The following is a 20985-nucleotide window of genomic DNA, read 5'->3' on the forward strand; positions in this document are numbered from 1 at the left end:
TCCTGGGCTTAGAATCAAACTTAGGCTGGCATCTAGAACCATGTCCTTTCGTCATGAGACGAACATCTGATTTGGGATCAGTCAGACGGTGCCTGGCGGTCCCAGACAGCTGTCTGGGTGGGGTGGGGTGAGGGGCAGCACTGTAGGTAACCTGGGGAGAGCTCTAAAGGAGCCTAGCTCTAACCCCCCCTCCCCCCTCCCCCACCCATCCACCACCACCACCACCCTAGCCTCTGCATTCCACCGACAGCTGAATAGTAGTTGGCCCAGCCTTGTTACACAGAGCTATTTTTACATCTGCTCATATCACAACAACTGAGCTCACTCTGTCTTCTGTACTGTGATGTTGGGCTCTGCTGTAACTTTGAATCCTTTCTTATGGTCAACTTACTGGATTTAAATATGGTGAATACTAGTCCTGTAGGCCTATATAGAATAGAAAACATAAAGACAAGAAAGGGGATAGATTAGAGACTTTTATTGGTTTTTTTTCTGGCCAAAACTTGAATCTTCAAGTTTCCTGATTGAAAATACTGTCGCTACTGTTACCATTGATGATGGTGATGTACTGATGACAATCGAAGACATCTACTAGGGACAACTCTCTCTCTCAACACGTGAGCTCCTTCGACATCACACTGTATTCTTAACTGCGAGAGCTGAATCATCTAAACTGATAATGCTGGATAAAAGTTTATCCCTTTAGCTAAGGAAGTACCCCCCCACTAGGTTATCCCTCCTCTGACACAGATTGCCAGCATGACCTGGCAAGCCAGCAAAAGTTTCTTTTTTTGGGGGGCCAAGCGGAACTAATAACCTCACAGTAAATTCCGCAGCTGCCACCTAGGCACCCACAACAATAATTAAACAAACACTAGGATGTTTACTTATGCTCCAGTTATTTTCTAGCCATTTTTCCTCAATATGTGTTTGCTAGCTCTGTGATACCTCTGGAACCAAGCTCTGGGTGGTGGTTGTAGCTACTAGCTATCAGGCTTTCCCAGGAATATTGCTGAGGCTCATAAAGCATTTAGTTGATAACATTACTATATGAACAGTTACATTTAAACTTTCAATTTCATACCCCTTGTGAACTTCACATTTGAGTCATTTATCAGACATGTTTATTTAAAGTGACTGTCAGTTCTCAGACTGTCAGAATACTGGCTCATTTAGACTGGTTAGGTCTGATCTGATCTGAGTCACTTCAATTTTTTTGTAGATTTTTTCGTGATGTTGTCTTAATTCTCACACAAAAGTCTCTTCACAAAGGTCCTCATAATCATAGATTTACACTGCATGACATTTGCCAGAGACATCATGTCAAGTCCTGGCGAGAAAAGGAACACACACTTTGACGTGTTTGATATTAATCATAACAGATTAATCACCTCTTGTGTGTTACTCAAGCTTTCATGTGGAAAACCCCTCCGAGGTGAACACAGACATCATCCGCAATCACCTTGAAAAGTTGTAAAACTGACAAAAATGAAAAACTTCTATCCCTGCCTCAGCCTGTCTCTTTCAGGTACTGGGCTGGAGTTTCCTCATTTACCTCAGTTTGTTGACCTGAGCTTACATTCCCTGCAACTTACTGAGTCACCACATGATGTGGTTTGACTCAAGTCCCATGGTCGTGTCCAATTTATTATACAATTTGCAATGCTACATGATGTTGATGAAAATTATGATAGTTGTGTTTCTGTAAATCAAAACAGAAATGAACTTGAACCTTCATTTTCAATGTTTTCTGTAGAGACTTATCCAACAATCGCATTGGCTGTCTCAACGTGGATATCTTCAAGGGCCTCACAAGTCTGGTCAGACTGTAAGTAATTGTTTTTCTTTTTATTGTTTTGCAAGGGTAAACGGTTGCATTGTAGCATTGCTACACAGAAGCAGGGGTACACAAGTCTACTCTCATGAAGATCACTGACTGAAACATGTATCAATTAAGCATGGTTACTTTGCAAGATGCAGTGTTGCATTCCTTTCTCAAATTGTTTGGCTCATTTCCCTCAGAATATCGTTCAGTTATGTAAGTCCTTGATAAGGACATCAGTTTGATAGTAAAACACTTGGCCCAAGCACCTGAAAGTAATTGGCCTGCTCAGAACACCAGGAAATGGTGGCAGGTGCAGGGAGATTAACATATTACCCTTGGTTTCCCCCTTAGGGCCTAGTGCAACAGCTGCACCCATTAGCGTACATCCTCTTCCCTATCATAAATTTGAGTATTGAGATATTCTTGGACATCTCAATGGAGTTTAGAATGACAGCTTGTGTCTGGGTTGGGATTGTGTGATGTGACAGATACTCAATAGGTGATTGATAACCCTCGTCTTCTTTTCAGAAACTTGTCAGGAAATATGTTTTCATCATTGGCTCAAGGGACCTTTGACAGTTTGGTCTCTTTGAAAACATTGTAAGTGCAATTTACACTTTATTCCAGACAACAAAGGGCAACTATGTACCAGTTAGCATATATCTGACATCCACCATATTGCTGAAATGTAATACTTTTTCTGGGTCAATGTATTTAGGGTTTGATTAGAGCATTTATTTTATAACTGTAGAATTAATCTTACTAATAGTTAAGTTGTTCAATCACAGTGGAATCTGTAGCTGTGGCGAGTTTTCATTATTTTGTAACGGTTATTCAAGTAATGGTCAGGCAATACCATTTTGCAGACTTCCCCTTACTTCTCTCTGTGTTCCCATGATTCCTCAGGGAGTTTCAGACGCCGTACCTGCTGTGTGACTGCAACCTGCTGTGGCTGCTACGCTGGATCAAAGACAAAAACGTTGTAGTGAAGGACACCAAGTGCTCCTACCCCAGCTCCCTACAGGATCAGCTCATCACCTCCATCAAGCCAGAACTACTCACCTGTGGTAAGAACACACACACACACACACACACACACACACACACACACACACACACACACACTGTTTTTGGTACACAGAAACATTCAAACACTTATGTACGCACGCACACACACATCTGAGCTCCTCACTTAAGAATGTACCTTACGTGCACACATACCCCCATAGATACATTCCTAGACAAGGCAGATATGTACATACACAACTTTTTAATCTCAACCTCAGTCATACATTGACTTTGAGGCCTGTTTTGGAGTGGTTGGTGTTTTTGGGAAAGGATGTGCAGAGGTACAGGAGATGAGGGAAGGCCATTGCAGTCTTCGTTTGTACTTGCTCATGTCTTATCAGTATGGCACTTGTCTCAGGGAAGGGTTACGAAATATATGGTACAGCCTTTACAAGTGTTACCACATGACCAGAATGACTAATAGGATCTATCCTTCCAGTTAATTGAGAGAGAGAATTGTCCCATGTCATTTTTTCTCATTTTGCTGTTCTCAATTTATGTCCAATAGCCATTGACCTCCAACCTGTTCCTCTCCTTTCTCCCTCATTCTTTCCCAGACGCGCCCCTGGAGCTGCCCTCCTTCCAGCTGACGCCGTCCCAGCGGCAGATTGTGTTCCAGGGGGACAGCCTGCCCTTCCAGTGCCAGGCCTCCTTCGTGGCGGAGGACATGCAAGTGCTGTGGTACCAAGATGGGCGCATTGTGGAGCCTAACGCCGACCAGGGCATCTTCATCGAGAAGAGCATGGTGCAGAACTGCTCGCTCATTGCCAGGTTAGAAAATATGACTGAATTCATTATGTGCTCAAGACAGTTGTATTTCACAAAGCAGGTTTTTAGAACTTACTGTAACTTTTTTATATAACCATTCTCCTATCTGTTCGTGCAGTGCATTGACCATCTCCAACATCCAGCCCGGTTCTACGGGGAACTGGGAGTGCCGGGTGCGGACAAGCAGAGGGAACAACACTCGTCATGTCCATATTGTGGTTCTAGAGAGTTCTGCCAAGTACTGCCCACCGGACAGGGTGTCTAACAACAAGGGAGAGTTCAGGTGAGTGGCCATACATTGAAGAAACCTTACCAGCTCCTTTATGTGTATGAATGAGTAGGTGCTGAGTTTGAGCCCTTCTGTTTGTGTAAAAACCTCAGCACTGTGGCACCCACTAGTGGCTGTTTTTAGACTAGATCAGATGGAGAAATACAGTGCCTTGCGTAGGTAATTGAAGCATTTTTCCCTATATTAAAATTGGATTTGAAATCAAACAATTACTATGAGGTTAAAGTATAGCTTCTCAGCTTTTATTTGATGGTATTTGTGTACATATTGGTTTCACCATTTATACATGACACACTGTATACATTGTCCCCCTATCTCAGGGCACCAAAAGTAATGTGGCAGATTGATATGTCCAAATTAAGCTCTCATGTTTGACCCCACCAGACACTGGGTATCTTCTCTGGTGATGCTGCCAGGCCTGTACTGCAGCCATCTTTAGTTGTTTGTTTTGAGGTCTTTTTCTTAAAGTCAAGAACTTTCCACTGCTTGGGCAGATCCTTTTTTTTCCAAACTTTCCACTTTCAATCACTCAGATACATGATAATATTCATCTCATCTGTCCACAAGACCTTTTTCCAGACCTCTGCAGGCTTTTTAAGTACTTTTTAGCAAACTGTAACCTGACCATCCTTTTTTAGGATAACTAGGGGTTTGCACCTTGCAGTAAAGCCTCTGTAGTCTGGCTGGTGACATATTCTGCAGATGGTAGTCTCTGATACATTCAAGCCTACCTCCTGGAGAGTGTTACTGATCTGTGGGACAGTTGTTTTGGGGTTTTTCTTAATTGTGGTGAGCAGTCTTCAATCACCCACTGTAGAAGTCTTCCTTGGCCTACCAGCCTGTTTGTGATTGCTAAGCTGCTCAGTGCTTTTTTTTCTTCTTTTATAATGATGTTCCAAACTGTTCATTTTGGTAAGCCTAAGGTTTTGGCTATGTTTTTGGCTGATTTTTCAGCCTAATAATGGCTTCCTTGACTTTCATTGACACCTATTTGGTCCTCATGTTGACAGAATCCAATAGCAAAGGCAAACGCAAAGCCTAGAATCAATACTAGACGTTGAGAGCTCTCTTATGCCTGCACACATGATGTGACGGAACACACCTGGCTTACCAGAAATACCTGTCAAGCCAATTGTCCCATTACTTTTGGTGCCATGAAATAGGGGGACTATGTATAAAAAGTGTTTCTAAATGGTGAAACAAATACTGTACATAAATACCCTCAAATAAAACCTGAGAAACTCTACTTTGACCTTTTATAGTAATTGTTTGATTTCAAATCCAAACCTTTTGAGTATAGAGCCAAAAGAAGAAAAACATGTTTCACTGTCCCATTACTTACTCAGGGCAAATGCAATTTCATTTACTTGACCAATTCCCTCATGGCTTTGAATAAACTTTATTGTATTTTCTAAATGTTCACCATCAACATAAGCACATAATGGTTCAACTCCTCTTAGATGTCACTAACTCTCCTCCTCTCATCATCCCTCTCTTCCTCCCTCCCTCCAGGTGGCCACGCAGCCTGGCGGGCATCACGGCCTACCTGCCCTGTAACAGGCTGGCGTCAGGCGCGGGCATCTACTCTGGCTCCTCAGGTGACGAGCGGCGGGCGTGGAGGCACTGTGACCGCGGGGGCCTCTGGGCTGAGGAGGACTACTCCCGCTGCCAGTACCAGAAAGATGTCACCCGCGTCCTTTACATCATCAACCAGGTAATGACGTTATATTTGCATTTTTGGCATTTAAGCTTTTATCCAAAGCGACTTACAGCAAATACATTTGTCTAAGTAAGTGAATCATCTATCCATCAGTCATCATAAGAAAAAGAAATCTATGCTATCAATGCTTTTTTTTAATTCATATATTTACAGTAGAGAAACTGTACAGGGGGGTAGTGGGGATGAAAAGGTCTTTAGGAGGGACAGTTAAGATGTAGCCTGGAGAGATGGGTCTTCAATCTACGGCGGAAGATAGGTAGTGACTCTGCGGTCCTGACAGCAGTGGGAAGCTCGTTCCACCAGCAGGGTGCCAGGACAGTGAAAAGCCGTGACCGAGTAGTGTGACTGCTGCATCCATAGCCAGCCGAGATGGAAGAGTGGAGTGATCGGGCAGGGGTTCGGGGCTGACCATTGCTTGCAAGTAGGGAGGGGCTGTTCCCTTCGCCTCCTGGTAGGCGAGCACCAGGGTCTTGGATCTGATGCGAGCTGCTACCGGGAGCCAGTGAAGGGTGCAAAGGAGGGGGGTGACATGGGAGAACTTGGGGAGATTGAACACCAGACGGGCGGCAGCATTCTGGATGAGATGCAGAGGTCTGATGGCGGAGGCGGGGAGCTCGGCCAAGAATGCGTTGCAGCAGTCAAGGCGGGAGATCACAAGTGTCTGACGTCCCAGTATTGCTGCTGAATATCTCTCTGTATCTCTCCTCTCTGGTTCTCGCTGTTCGATTGTGTCTTTTCTCTAATTTCTTGTCTCTCTCTACTCATAAATTCAATTTCTTTCTCCCCCTCTAACTGTTAATTTCAACCTTTGTCCATCTTTTTACTCAATTTACATCTTTCTCTCTTTGGTCATAGATGCCTCTGAACCTGACCAATGCAGTGACCACTGCCCGTCAGTTGCTCGTCTACACCGTGGATGCTGCCAACTTCTCAGACAAGATGGATGTCATATTTGTAGCTGAGATGATTGAGAAGTTTGGCAAGTTTGCAGAGAAGTACAAGGAGGTGGGTCCTAATAGACATTTATATAATCAACATTCAGTACATACACACACATTTGTGCCCCCAGAGATAGGGTCAAAGGAACAAAGATATGATTTCTTTCTGAAATGGGCAGATCAGGTTTTTCTGCCTGCCGGATTTCTATAGAGAAGGCTGTCAGCGATGCACCTGGACAGCTGGTTAAGGGGTTAAACAGCTGGTTAAGGGTGAAAATGTCCCACCTGGAGAGAGACCTGTGCTCTCACTCAGCAGTCAAAGGAACTACGTGGAAAGAGCACTAAGAACAAAAGGCTCCAATTCGAGTAATTCCACAGCAATTATCACAATGTTGGCTAGATGTTCAGCTGGAGGGGGCGTGTGTGTGTGTGTGTGTGTGTGTGTGTGTGTGTGTGTGTGTGTGTGTGTGTGCGTGCATGCGTGCGTGCGTTTGTGTGTGTGTGTGTGTGTGTGTGTGCGTGCGTGCATGCGTGCGTGCGTTTGTGAGTGTGTTGTTCATAGCCTCGTGTTAGTGTGTTTTGCATTCTGACTGTTTGTCTGTGTGTCTCAGTTAGGGGACGTGATGGTGGACATCTCCAGTAACTTGATGTTGGCTGATGAGAGGGTGTTGTGGATGGCTCAGTGTGAGGCCAGGGCCTGCTCTCGCATCGTGGAGTGTCTCCAAAGGATCGCTGTACACCGCCTCGCCAGTGCCCAAGCCTACTCCACTGTGAGTCCAAATAACACACCAGATCATATCAATAGTTCTAATATATCAGTGAATGTAAAACAGAAATCTGACATTAGACGGTCACCACTTGTAGGTTGGACTCAAACTGTTAATTTGACCAAATGGATATGATCAATTTAAAGTGTTCAAATGTTGCTGTTTTTTTCTTCTAGAACGCCCACAATATAGCCCTGGAAGCCCATGCCATCAAAGCCGGCAGCTTTAATGGCATGACGTGCACGGTCTTCCAGCGGCCCACCCCAGAGCGCATGGGTCTGCGTGACCTCGGCCCCCGCATCGACTTGGATGTCAACCACGACCTCCAGTTCAGCTTCAAGTGCAACGTCACCAGCACCCTCTCCAGCCTTGCCCTCAAAGTCAGTACCTATATATGAAGCACACAGCTTGGGAACAACTGCGGACAGAATGAAACCCCCCTGGTTGACTCTCTCTCCCCCCTTCTCTCTCTCTCTCTCTCTCTCTCTCTCCAGAACACCATAGTGGAGGCGTCCCTGCAGCTGCCTCCCTCTCTGTTCTCCCAGTACTCCATCCCGGGCCAGGCCGACGAGGCTGTCTACAAACTCCACCTGCTGGCCTTCCGCAACGGCAAGCTCTTCCCTTCCACGGGTAACTCCACCTTGTTGGCTGATGGGGGAAAGAGGAGGAGTGTGGCAACCCCTGTTCTTCTGGCTAAGATAGGTCAGTCCCAAGTCTACCCTTTGACAGTAACAACTATAACTGTATGGTCGTGTGTGCATATGAGTTCTGTTTTCCTGACCTCTTTTTTTGTGTGGGTTAGAGGGTTTCCCCTTGCGCGGCCTGCAGAGCCCTGTGAATGCCACCCTGCGGCGGTTCGCCCATGGCTCGGACGCAGTGCCCGCCTTCTGGAACTTCAGCCTGCTGGGCGGGCAGGGAGGCTGGCAGACCGAGGGATGCCGCATCCTGGGCCACCATGACAACTTCACCACCCTGTCCTGCGACTCGCTCAGCAACTACGCCCTGCTCATGGTAAGAAGTATGGTCCATTTTGTGCCAAGCTGAGATTATTCCCCGGATCTGCAGGAATGTTCTCTTATCAATACCTTTTCAGCATTGTCTTCATATCAGAGCGTTCATGAATTGTAGCAGTAATTCATTTACACAAGCATTTGTTTTAACAAACCATTCCTGTTGGCATTTAAATAGTACATCCTGGTTTATCTATGCAAGGCTACCTTTGGTTACACATTGGTTGTTGTCTTGAAGTGGAGATGGTGTTATTGTGCCATTATGACATGTTATGTGTCTCTTACAGGATCTGAGTGGGGTGGAGTATTTCTCCCCGAGCATCAAGTTTCTCCATCCAGTCATCTATGCCACAGCTTTCGTTCTCATACTCTGTCTGCTGGCCATCATAGTCAGCTACATCTACCACCACAGGTAAAAGCTCTACTGTCACACACCTGCTATCTACCAACACAAACTCCTGCTGCATATAGTGGAAATAATCTTAGCTATTTTAGCCTGGCACAGTAGACTTGATGACCTCAAGTATTGTTGCCTTCAAAAACAGCATAAGCTTCTTTGGTATAGTGTTTATGATGGGGTCTCTGAGTACGGTGTACCACTGTGTGCAAGGTATTGAGTCCCGGTGTGGGATGGTATATGCTAATGCAATGTTCATCTGCAGGACTGTCCGGATCAGCCGCAAATGCTGGCACATGCTAGTCAACTTGAGCCTCCACATTTTCCTCACCTGTGGTGTCTTCGTGGGGGGCATCAATCAAACACGCTACGCCAGCGTGTGCCAAGCAGTGAGTATTCTCCCACCCTACCCCTGGTGTGCCGATGTCTGTCCTTGCTTAGAGCCGACACCTCTCAATGTTATAAGGATCTCAGATGTTGCAGAGGCAAATCTGTGTCTCGGATGTATTGACTTTTTCTTGCACTGAAGGAAGTTGAGACCCCATGCAGAGCTGCACTAGGTTGTTTTATTTATTCATTGGACTTTACATAAAGGGCTCAAAAAAATATTTTTTTTTGGAATGTAGCTGTTTTCCATATGGAATTCAGCTGGGAGGGCCTACTTTGTTAGTGAATTTTCCACACTGATATTGCATATGAGAGAGTTGAATATGAGAGTGCGCATGCACTCTGCCATCTTGTCGGACGGCAGTAAAACGATTGGATGCTCTTGTTTGCTACAGTGTCTTTGGTGAAAGTTCATCAATGTCATCACGGGCGTGAGGTCATACCCCAGAGCCTATCTTGTCTTTTTATGCAAATCTGTCTAAAATGATCCAGGAAAGCTCACTCTTGCCCAAGATACATATATTCAGCATTATAATCTGTATTTGATGTGAAAGTGTGGTGATCTTTCTCAGGTGGGTATCGTGCTGCATTACTCCACCCTGGCCACGGCTCTCTGGGTGGGTGTGACTGCTCGCAACATTTACAAGCAGGTGACCCGCAAGGCCAAGCGTTATGAAGAACTGGATGAGCCCCCGCCCCCGCCACGCCCCATGCTGAGGTAAAAAAAATGACTACTCCCACAATGCACTGTTACTAAAAGGACATGTTTATAGTCTAAATATCCCCCCCCCCCCCTCCTTTCCTTAACCGTGCTGAAAACACTGAGAAGTAATGGTGGATGCTGACCAGGAATTTGCTTTCACCAGTCCAGTGTTTTCACATCAGTGCAAAAACGAGGAGGAGGTCAAAATAGTTACACTCAACCTACATTTAAGTTGCTAAGTATTATTCTTACCGTAACCACTTTGGATGTGATCCTTTTGTCTCAGTCACGATGGAAAGAGGTCTATGAACTTACTGTGTGTTGGCGTAAGTTCCACCACATGGTGTCAGTATAGGATCCTGTCTGAGTCATCCAAGCCCCCTCTGCCATCAAATGATTACCAGTTTGTGCGGGGAATAATTTATTTTTTTCGATTGCTTTTTCATAACAGGTTCTACTTAATAGGCGGAGGGATACCCATCATTGTCTGTGGCATTACTGCTGCTGCCAACATCAAGAACTACGGCAGCCGGAGTAATGCGCAATAGTAAGTAGTGCCAGCCTGCTGTCACATTGTATGGAAACCAATTAGAGCTCCTTATAATCCACTGTTCGCAATTATAAGAATGCTGTCACATTTTATCTCAGCAGCAGGGCTTATGTCTATGTCTATATTAAGACCACTCCACAGCCTTTACATTATAGACTCATGAGAAATTGCTTTTGTTATCAACTGGCCACAAAGACATTTTGTGTGGGGGTAGGGAAAGTTGAGTCCCTGTGAAGTTCTGAGAGCCTAATTATGGAACTCTATTTATAGTGTGTCTACGCACCTTGAGTGTGCTGCCAGTTTGCTGCTCCAGTGTTCTCTCACTGCCACCATAAAGAGAGGGAGAGGGAGAGAGAGATAAAGAGGGACTCTCTCTCTCTCCCTCTTTATGGTGGCAGCTGTTTGGGTTGTATAACCATGATGAGTAATTTGGAAATCTGGACCTGTATCTATCTGAAGTCTTAGGAGTTTAATTAATTTCCAGCTACCGAGACAAATCGAACCCACTCCGTTGAATATTACAGAACAGATACTCAGAAAATGGAAAGCAAAAGTTGGACGTTTTTCCTGATTCAATAAGATAGAGATGGTGTTGATGCATATATGGATGATTAGTGAATGGGTGTGGCTTAAATTTGATGTGTGGTACAATGTTAATTTAGCTCACTTTAACTGCAGTTGCCAAGAGTGATTTTAAGATGCCAGAATTTAAATACTTTGGTGAATGTTACTTACGTAAGTAAAGAAAATAAAGATATGCAGTGTGAGTGTATAGATCTGTATATGTGAATACTGATGACATTTTCCATCTGTGTTCTCCTCCCAGTTGCTGGATGGCGTGGGAGCCCAGCCTGGGGGCCTTCTACGGCCCTGTCAGCTTTATCACGTTCGTAGACTGCATGTACTTCCTCAGTATCCTGCTCCAGCTGCGCCGCCACCCCGAGCGCCGTTATGAGCTCAAGGAACCCGCAGAGGAGCAGCAGCGACTGGCAGGTGGCAGTGAAGCTGGACTAGAGGGCTCAGCAGCCCACCACCCCCTCCACATCCACCTCCAGCCCCACGAGGCCTCCTCCTCCTCAGTGTCTGCCCCCCATGCCATGCCCCTATCAGCCCTGGAGAATGAACACACGTTCGCAGTTCAACTCCTGGGTGTAGCAGCCGCCCTGGGGCTCTATGCAGCACTCTGGGTGTTCGGGGCTATGGCTGTGTCCCAGGAGCGGCCGGCTGACCTGGCTTTCTCTTGCCTGTTTGGTGTGGTGGCGCTGGCTCTGGGGGCATTCATGGTGGCGCACCATTGTGTGAACAGGCAAGACATGAGGCACCACTGGGCCCAGGCCTGTTGCCCCGGGAGACGGGCCTACTCAGCACAGGAGGACGCTCTACTGCCGCCTCCAGGGACCGGTACAGCATCGGTGGCGGGATCGGTTGGCAGGGTCAATGGTGAAGCATCTAAGTGCACCCACAGCAGTGCAGAGTCCTCCTGCACCAATAAGAGTGCCCTCAGCATGCGCAACTCTGCCCAGGGCAGCAAGCTGACCAATCTGCACGCAGAGGCGGCCCAATGTAAAGCTATCCCCCTGCCTGCACCGACTAATGGTGCGGCCCTCTTGGACAATAGCCTGACGGAGCATTCAGTGGACAACGAAATAAAAATGCATGTGGCACCTGTTGAGGTACAGTTTCGCCCTGTCAACAATAACAACAATCCCATCGTTGCCGCTAACGGACATGCGGGCCGGCACCACAAGAACAGAGCACGAGCCCACCGGGCCAGTCGGCTCACAGTGCTGCGGGAGTATGCCTATGACGTGCCCACCAGCGTGGATGGCAGTGTACAGAGCGCCTCCCACAGGCGGTACCACCATCACCATGACAGCCAGCAGGCTCGGAGTAGCCGTCGGGCAGCCTACATGGCGTACAGGGAGCGCCACCAGAGCCAGCTCCAACAGGACAGCAGTGATGCTAGCACAAGCCTGCCCCGACGCTCCCGCTACGCTGACAAGGGAGGGGGCAGCGCCATTAGCAATGGAGCAGTTGGTGGTGGAGGGGCAATGGGAGTAGAAACAGTAGTAGTGGAAGGAGAAACTGGGGGAGTTGGGACTGCTGCGTCCAGCACAAGTAAAGACAGTAGTAGTGTAAAGCAGCCCAATAATGTTGAACTGGAGGGCCAGCCCAAATCGTACGGTCTCAACCTGGCCACGCAAAACGGCACACTGAAAGACAATGGGCAGATCATGCCCTTAATCAACACAGAGAGCTCAGCCAACATTAAGACTGGCCTATGGAAACACGAAACTACTGTGTAGCAAATGTTTTCTCATGCCAAAGAGATAGTATGTGCTCTCCCCTCAACTGTGAATTTGTTTTCCCTCTATTGTTCTTTTAGATTGTAACATTTTTAAAAGAGTTCTTGAAAAGAATGTATCGGAAAAATAGTCACAATATTTTGAGTATGTGAAAGCTTTCATTTTGAATGCCACTCGACTGTCTGTGTAGACATTTTGTAAATGGTCTATTTTTATATCACTTAATCTTGATTGGTTACTCTGTTTTGTACGTGAAACTGCATGGTCTGTGCTGTTGCCCTGTGCATACCCGTTGGGGCTGGTCTTTTTTATTTTCTAGTTTGTTTCAACGTAATAAACCAAAAGTTTTCTAATTCACCGAATTGATTTCTTTTTATTTCCCACCTCGCCTGTGCTATTTGAGAGTTGTTCTAAGGTGAGGCAAAGCTTATTTTTTCCAAAAGTTACCATTGTGTCTATGGATACTTTGACAAGCTAGTTATTCGATTTTCTGTGAACTTTGTCTGGCCCTTTTTATTTTTTCCACTCTGCTGGAGAGGCCACACTTTAATTGTGATCGAGGTCCTGCTCTGTATCGATGTTTTTTCTGCTCCCAGTGCTGGATTTGATTCCAGGGTTCCGCCGACTTGTGCGTCAATGGGGTGTGATTGACAGCTGACTCTCAGGGCGGGGTAGATGTCACCATCGGCGATGAGAGAAGAGGATCATTTGTGGAGTACATCCTCACCTTGGTACATCTTGCTCTCTTCTTTCTCTCTCTACAGCATACCGTTGAGCTATTCACAGCTGGATATCACTGTTAGGGAGGTTGAGAGAGAGGGGAAAGTAACACGATTTGACAACTGGACTACCTATTGCACACATGAGGTGTATAAAGATTTACCATTTCTGTTGACTGCCATTGTCAGTTAACATGTGTTGATATCAGTTGCTATGGAATCGTCCAAATTGATCACTTTGAATTCATAGTCTAACTGACCACTTGGCCACATTTGAGGGACAATGCGGCACACTGAAAAAATGCATTCAGGTCTTTTATTTTGTTTGCAGTGAATCAATCTCAGTCAGTTAAACTACGCAAAGGGCACAGCAAAAGAAAGAAAAGACATTTCAACAGGCAGAGATATATTGCCTGGCCATCTTGGATATGACAAACTGTAATAGTGCTTTTGAATTATGTATGGAACAGTTATTGCTTGATTAGTGATTACCTCCAGTCAAGAAGGAAAATGATTTTCAACTAATGGCTCCAAGGAGTCCCATCTGTTATAAATTTTGAGGTTGTCAGAGAGAAGTTGATGACAGGTTTTTCTGTTAACTTAAGAGCTTATGAAGCCCATCAAGCTAATTGAATCTGTCTCAAAATCACAGATACGCCTTGGGTGAGAAATAGTTAACCCATTAAGATCAGTCATTAATTTAGCCATTACTCTGTCTTATTTTGGACTCCACCAATGAATAAATAGTATCTAGCAAATCATAACAATGCAATATGCAATATTAATGCATGCAATGGAGCTGTTTGGAGCTCTCAAAACCTTTGTCTACTGAGAGGTAGATTGTGCGTTTGCGAAATCTATAAACAACAAGAACAACAATAGAACAGAACATACAGTGTTAATGTTTAGGGCCAGAACATTTTCCTGAGCCCATGACCTTACCTATACAAATGATCTCTCGAACTCCAATTTTGGGCTATAAATTGCACCTGAAGATATTTCTGGTCTGGTCATGCGGTCAGGAAAAACTCTTTTGAGATTTATTTTAAGTAGTTAAAAGTTAATGAATGTGAGGAGATGGCGACCATAATGAGCGTATAAAATGATGGGTGTTTCATCAGGTAGAATCTATTTTCTCTCCCACCTGTTAGTAGATGCTGTAGACCGTATCCATGCCCCATTTCTTATGGGAGGTACAGAATGGCAAGCGTCAGACAAGTGATGCATCTTTTACATTTTCCGATCGCTGCCTACCGCGCCTGGAAGAAGCATCTGGCCTTGTTTTGGAAGCTTGCCATGGGAATGAAGATTGATATCTTCAACAAAATCATGCCATCTGTGCTGGATGCAATTAGCAGGGTTTAACTGTCTAGAGGAACATAAATATATTACCTGCAGTATCGTAATTACCCACAACTTTAGAGGCTGAAAATATAGATTAAAACATAAATTAGCAACCAGTGTTTGTAATGATTATGGCAGTCAGGTCATTATCTTATGAGGTGTAGTGAAATGTGTATGGTAATTTCTGAATTATGTATTTCTTTAATATGGGTATGATGATAGGGTGTTTGAGCCTCAGCAATAAAGCACCGGGGACTGTTTCTATTTCAATATTTACTACATGACTACTGTATCTGAACCTGATGGAACCTTGTTAGATTTTCGGTAGGCACTGCATTTTCAGCAAAACTATTACACAAATATAGAGCTGGTCAACTGACTGCATGGCTCATTGTCTACAAAAGGCCACAAGGTCAGCCACTGTTCAATTTTAACTTAAGTATCTTTTTAGTGTGGTTAAGGATCTCAAAGAGTATTTGTATCCAATAAAAAAATAAGGATAAAAAATATATGTATGATGTGAAGGGCAATATGGTCAGTGATGCCTCTCTCTATCAGCTTTCAGTCAACTTTGACCTCACCTTCACATATGATGGACTGGGACGGCTGTATACCTTTATGAAGGGCCGCCACTTCATTGTCTATGTTACCTGGGTAATAGGTCACCTCTTGCGGTCCAGCAGGAGTAAACTGTCTCTGGTAACTCAAGACCCTTCGCTATAGTGGGTCAACGGACCATGTTCTTTACTGTGTTTCAATGGTCTCATTTGTGTACATTATTTCGACATTGCCAACTTTCTCTTCATTGTGTTTTGAATTCAAGAGGTTTGTAGTTATTTTCCATGACCCACGTCCATATTCAGACTTCAACATAATAAAATCAGAGAAAAACTGAGATTGAACTAAGCCTACTTATTTGGTTACAGTGAGGATGTAGCTTTCAATAGGGTAATAGAATGGAGGCAGTGGGATTCCTTTGTGCATATTCTATTCAGACTGATCAGCCGTACAGATGGCTGAGAGCAGGGAGCCATAATACAATGGGCAGAGGTCCAAATGCAGCTACATGTTAAATATTAGAGCTAAACAGGTCGGTCTATTCAGCTCCCCAGGTCAAACCCGCCACAAAGTCTCTGTGAAAACATACAGACTACAAATATTTACTTATTTGGTAATGATACACATCCACCAAAAAAAGGGGTTGAAGTATTTTTCACTCTTCATATACTGTCCATACTGAGAGGTCAATAAATAGACCGTTGTAGGAGCTGTACCATATAAAAATAGCTGACCTGTGGCTCTTCCAACATCTCTCCCTGCTCCTGCTCCTGGGCTGACTGTAATGATATCAAGCCATCTACAGGGCAGTCCTTGTCCCACTGTGATGGCGGTGCCATGCTGCCATTAATGTTCCCTGAATTCCATCAGCTCAACTACCTGAGCCAATGTACTGTATTTGTGCAGATTTTGGACTCCATCTATCTATCCAGGTGTTATTTTATTTATAGCCATCTCACTCACAAGATCGGATTTTACTGGTCAATCCAGCTACATACTCCTCGAGGAGGTAGGCAACATTGATCCTTGGGGACCTGAGTATTTATATATTATTCTATTCAGTGAGTGTTACATGATATTATTTTGTATTCATTAACAGTATTATGAAATTCTTATGATATTCTACCCATGATGGATGGAACTTGGTATGTTCGAGGGTGTAATTTGTTTATGGTCCACATTTCTAGCGTAGGGCATGATTTTAAGTCTATGACAGGCCTGTGAGCATTCTCTGTCTTACATCGCTGAACAAATTCGTCATCTCTAAATCCTGTGGTCTGCTTTTTATATGCCATAATCTACAACATCCTGTGACTTTAGTCTGGAGTTACATAGACCTATCATCACACATAATAGCCCAAGCGTAAGTCCCATCACCCCCTAGGCCACACTCTCTCTTACTGAGACCTGACGACTGCAAAGTGGAGTCAAGAAGTTGCTGTTTACTGCCAGAATCATGCACAGTTGCATTTTGAGGGGGTAGTTGCTATGACACAGCAAAGCATACTCCTTGTCCCAGCAATGCTAAAATAGATCAAAATAGTTGAATAGTATTAGCAGTGATATTCCTTTTGTATGCACATGGACTTCCTTTTGTATGCACATGGACTTCCTTTTGTATGCACATTGACATCCATGCTCGGTGCTACCGGCATGCAAGCATCATGTACTGTATCATTTTCCTACTTAAATACATTATGCAATTAGAGATTACATTAATGAATAATCCAAGTATGATTATGCATGTTTTGCAGAATTTAATGCCTTTGATAATGAATATTTGCACAAGTGCCTCCCCAAAGTGTTGACACACAAGTTGTACTGTGATTGTGTACTGTAGTAGGCCTATTTATTGAAAATATAGCTAGGTCTTAATGTATTTAATCAGGAATTTAATGAAATGCATCATTTTGCATAGTGTCAGCAAGTTTTGCCTTCTAGTAAAATTGCCTTCTGTTACATACCAATGATTACCTTTAAGCTGTCCATTGTATTTTCGTAAACTGACAGTGTGTCTAGAATAGAGATAAATATGTCTATTCTCAGTGGTGCCTGGCAGAACTGTTTTATACTCATTTGCCAACTGTTTTTATTTGTCACTCAACTGTGTGTGTGCATGTGTGCTTGAACGTGTGTGTATCTTATCTGAGCTAATGTGTGCAAACAAGTTTTGGCTTTCTTGTATGCTTTTTGGTGTGTGTGTTGGCTAACCTCAGGCATGCCAACTAATTGACTTTGTAGCAAAGTTTCCTGCACAGATTCTAGGAATTCTCAACTGAAGGATGAAACTGTGTGTATTTCCTTGTGAGTCCTGTCTCGCGTATCACTGTATAATACTTGTCCATACAAGGTCTGTATAGAATGGCGCCTTGGATAATGAGAAACAACAGGCAAGGTTATGCTGTAGTTGACCTTGACTAAGATGCAGATACAAGACCTGAAAGTGACGCTGTCAAATGTATGTGTACTAAAATATTCCGTTACAAAACTTCTGAATATTACATAACAGTAAAAAAGACCAATGTTGATCGGTTATGTACAACGAATTAATCTCAAACAACCTTTTTTGTTCCAATCTAAAAATTGACTCATCCTCCCTCGCTCTCCCAACTTCTCCCCCCTCTCTCGTTTTGGAGAATGCCATTCGCGAGACTCCACTGCTGACTCGAGCGCAAGTTGGCAAGGGAGCAACAACTAACCTCCACTCTTCATAGTCGGAACACATTTCAGCCATCAAAATTATAATTCACAAAACAATGGATTCGAAGAGAGTGGAGAGCATTTCTGCCCGCGTTAATGCGGCTGGATCTTCAACTGGTAGGACAGTGGTTACATGTTTGTTGCCCAGTTTTGGGCAGCGCTATCACCCGTTTGCAAGTCAAACAAATGATGCATGAATTTGCCTCGCCTTGCATGGTCGTTTGCAAAGTTACTTTTAATGAGTCATGTTTGTACTTCTGCCTTCATTACAACTATTTGTCTAATTTGAAAAGCCGTAGTAATGATAATACCAAATCATCTTCTAAGTCATCCGGTCAATTTTGACAGCTGTCTTCTCCCACGTATTTAATGTCCATTTGATATTAAAATTCATGAAAACAGGCAGACACCATTTTCGTACTGGAAGTCGTTGTAGCAATGCATACACATCTTACAATAATAGTAATCATATTGTTAGATGCTTGGAAATACTAAATGGTAATTAATTTCAAGTGGCAATATTCAATGACTGATACTGGTGCTAGATGTTGAGATGTTTTTCAGACAATTGTAATTACACTACTTCTTTGTTGTTTGCTGTAGATTTTACCCGTACGTACAGTAGTTATCATTTGAGCAAAACTAGTACATGATGACTTTGGAAAGTGATTTCCTTGAAACACCTTTTTTTTATAGGAATCATTTCAAATGTTCTCTCAGTCCCTCAAAGTGCAGTGTGTGTTTGTTTAACTGATGAGGAGAAGCTGGACACTGAAGGTCATTGACAATGTTTTAGTTGTTGTATGGGATTGACCACAGGTTGCGGAGCACCTGCATTTTCCTATCCTGTCTGGCTGCTGCTCTAATCAGTGGACTTGGCTGCCTTCCAGACTGATTATCACTCCGTTGTAGTTGATAGGTTTCCCCTTAGGCATCTCATTGCTTTTCTCAAAGCTTGAACAGCAGTTAACTGGTAGGCCTAATTATCCTCTATACAGGTCAATGTTTGTTTAGAGTGTTTGCATACATGATTGGGTCCTAATTATCCTTGCAAAGGAGGAGGATTCAAGGAATCCAACAGTTTGCAGTGTTGATCATAACTTTCCCTAACCGATCTTCAGAGATACACGTTCTACTTCTTATCTAGTGCTTGTATAATTCAAGGAATCCATCTGTTTGGAGTGGAAGTGTGTTGATAATAACTTTCTCTAACCAATCTTCAGAGATACACTTTGTTCTTTGTATCTAATCAAACTGTATAGTTTATGTATTTCCCTTTCCAAAAATTCATGGATTGTCTCAATTGTCTCTGACTGTTTTTTATTTGCTACTCTCAAACAACATTAAGCATGTATTGTTGTTTAATAAATTCTCAGGCAAGTTTGTTAAAGTTAATTTAAGTATCAACTGCTTGTTGCTAGTTAATTATTCCTCTAAGGGGCTTCTTGAATATACAGTCGTGTGGAACTAGGCTACGTGTAGGCTACTCATGCCCAAATTAATTATCTTATTCTATGCAAGAATCAGCTTTTCATGTCACTCAAATAGCAGAACTTTGAGATAGTCCTTGTCCCAGTGGACGATGGTCAGATTCTCTAGCCTTCTCCCTGAAGCTGAAGCATACACTTGTCCACTCGCCACTCATGGATTTAAGAGGAAAAGACTGGTGTGAGAAATATGTTGGAAACTCTAGTCCATGCATAAACCAAGCCAATGTTGTTAAATCCACAAGGAGGAGTGAACAAGAGAGGGGAGACAGTCTAGATGTCTTGAAAGCCAGCACACAGTTCTCTCCCTCTCTTACCCCCACCCACACACACCACCACCACCACCACTACCACCACCACAGCCTCCATATCCTGAGAGACACTGTATATGGCAATAGATGGTCTCCCAGGTAAATACCTGTGCCTGGCAACAGTGCCATATTCAGCGCTCTCTTAGAACACAAACCAAATCGAATCAAACACTTTTACAGAGGAGAGAATTTGGGCTCTGGATGCTTTTTCCTTTTCCTTTTTTTCCCCCTTAAAAGCTAGGTCCTATTCTTCCGTAAGTCTGTGCACGGCCCTGCTTAGAATCATAGAGTAACCTATGCTCATTATACAGTAAGCAATGCAAGAATGCTCGTAATACAATTTCCAGTTGTCTGTGGATGCAAGTTTTGCTTAACGTGTTAGTTTGACTTTTTATTTATTTATTTATTGTTATGATTCTACAAAATAGATAAAGCTGGATTAATTTGAAAAATAAATCCACAGTGTCTTGCTGACTGGTACATTTGAACAAAAGGTTGCATTTAAAACAGTAAAGGCTTGCTGAGTTCAGCAGTGTTAAATATTTAACAGTCTACAGAAATGCTGGGTAAATAATACTGTTCATCCTGTAAGATGAACAGAGGCAGATCGTGGTCAACAGATAAGAAACAAAACAAGCAAAATCTAATGACACAGTTAGTGTGGGTATTGCACACGTACAGTTAGAGAGTTAGGGGGCCTTGCCACCATATTAGCATGTTTTCTTTAGCCGTTTCAGAACATATCTGTTACATATGCATCACTTTACAAATGGGATTTAAGACAAACAAACTGCTGCATTAATAATTATGAAGTGCATTGGTATTCACACTGGGTTTTGCTAATTCAGCCAGTATGTTGTATGCTTTGGCTACCCTCCAACCAATAGTTGCAGCCTATAACAATCCCATTTAGCTCCTTTACGACTAGACTTCCAATAGTATCAGCCAGCTCTGCACATTTAACTGTTAGCAGGCTGTACTGTCAATGCTGCATGATTACGGACAAAACCCATAGAATAGGAATAGATTAATAAAGGTTACCGATAAACAGATCCTGTGGCAGCAATAAACTAGACACCTGCTAACACTAGTCAGTTCTGTATGATTAGTAGGAACAATATCACACTGCAAACATTGA

General features: G+C 43.6%; 2 protein-coding genes across 3 annotated transcripts in view; both read left to right on the forward strand.

Annotated features, from left to right (window-relative positions):
- adgra3 (adhesion G protein-coupled receptor A3) overlaps window positions 1-13079 on the forward strand; it is a 30826-nt gene extending 17747 nt beyond the window's left edge. For both annotated transcript variants that reach the window (XM_083675231.1, XM_083675232.1), the window contains 16 exons: window positions 1757-1828; window positions 2354-2425; window positions 2732-2892; window positions 3451-3664; window positions 3780-3944; window positions 5463-5664; window positions 6526-6675; window positions 7220-7378; window positions 7552-7755; window positions 7870-8077; window positions 8178-8386; window positions 8673-8797; window positions 9048-9171; window positions 9742-9887; window positions 10324-10419; window positions 11249-13079. In XM_083675231.1, the coding sequence (XP_083531357.1) occupies window positions 1757-1828; window positions 2354-2425; window positions 2732-2892; window positions 3451-3664; window positions 3780-3944; window positions 5463-5664; window positions 6526-6675; window positions 7220-7378; window positions 7552-7755; window positions 7870-8077; window positions 8178-8386; window positions 8673-8797; window positions 9048-9171; window positions 9742-9887; window positions 10324-10419; window positions 11249-12728 (3787 nt within the window). In that variant the 3' untranslated portion in view covers window positions 12729-13079. The remainder of the gene's footprint in view (window positions 1-1756; window positions 1829-2353; window positions 2426-2731; window positions 2893-3450; window positions 3665-3779; window positions 3945-5462; window positions 5665-6525; window positions 6676-7219; window positions 7379-7551; window positions 7756-7869; window positions 8078-8177; window positions 8387-8672; window positions 8798-9047; window positions 9172-9741; window positions 9888-10323; window positions 10420-11248) is intronic.
- A 5026-nt stretch (window positions 13080-18105) lies between these two features.
- Window positions 18106-20985, forward strand: part of kcnip4a (potassium voltage-gated channel interacting protein 4a) — a gene marked incomplete at both ends in the record, with an annotated part of 134540 nt that continues 131660 nt past the window's right edge. The window contains one exon of the mRNA XM_083666707.1: window positions 18106-18166. Coding sequence (XP_083522833.1) covers window positions 18106-18166 — 61 coding nt within the window. The remainder of the gene's footprint in view (window positions 18167-20985) is intronic.

Source organism: Argentina silus (assembly GCF_951799395.1).
Source record: "Argentina silus genome assembly, chromosome: 1".
NCBI lineage: Eukaryota > Metazoa > Chordata > Actinopteri > Argentiniformes > Argentinidae > Argentina > Argentina silus.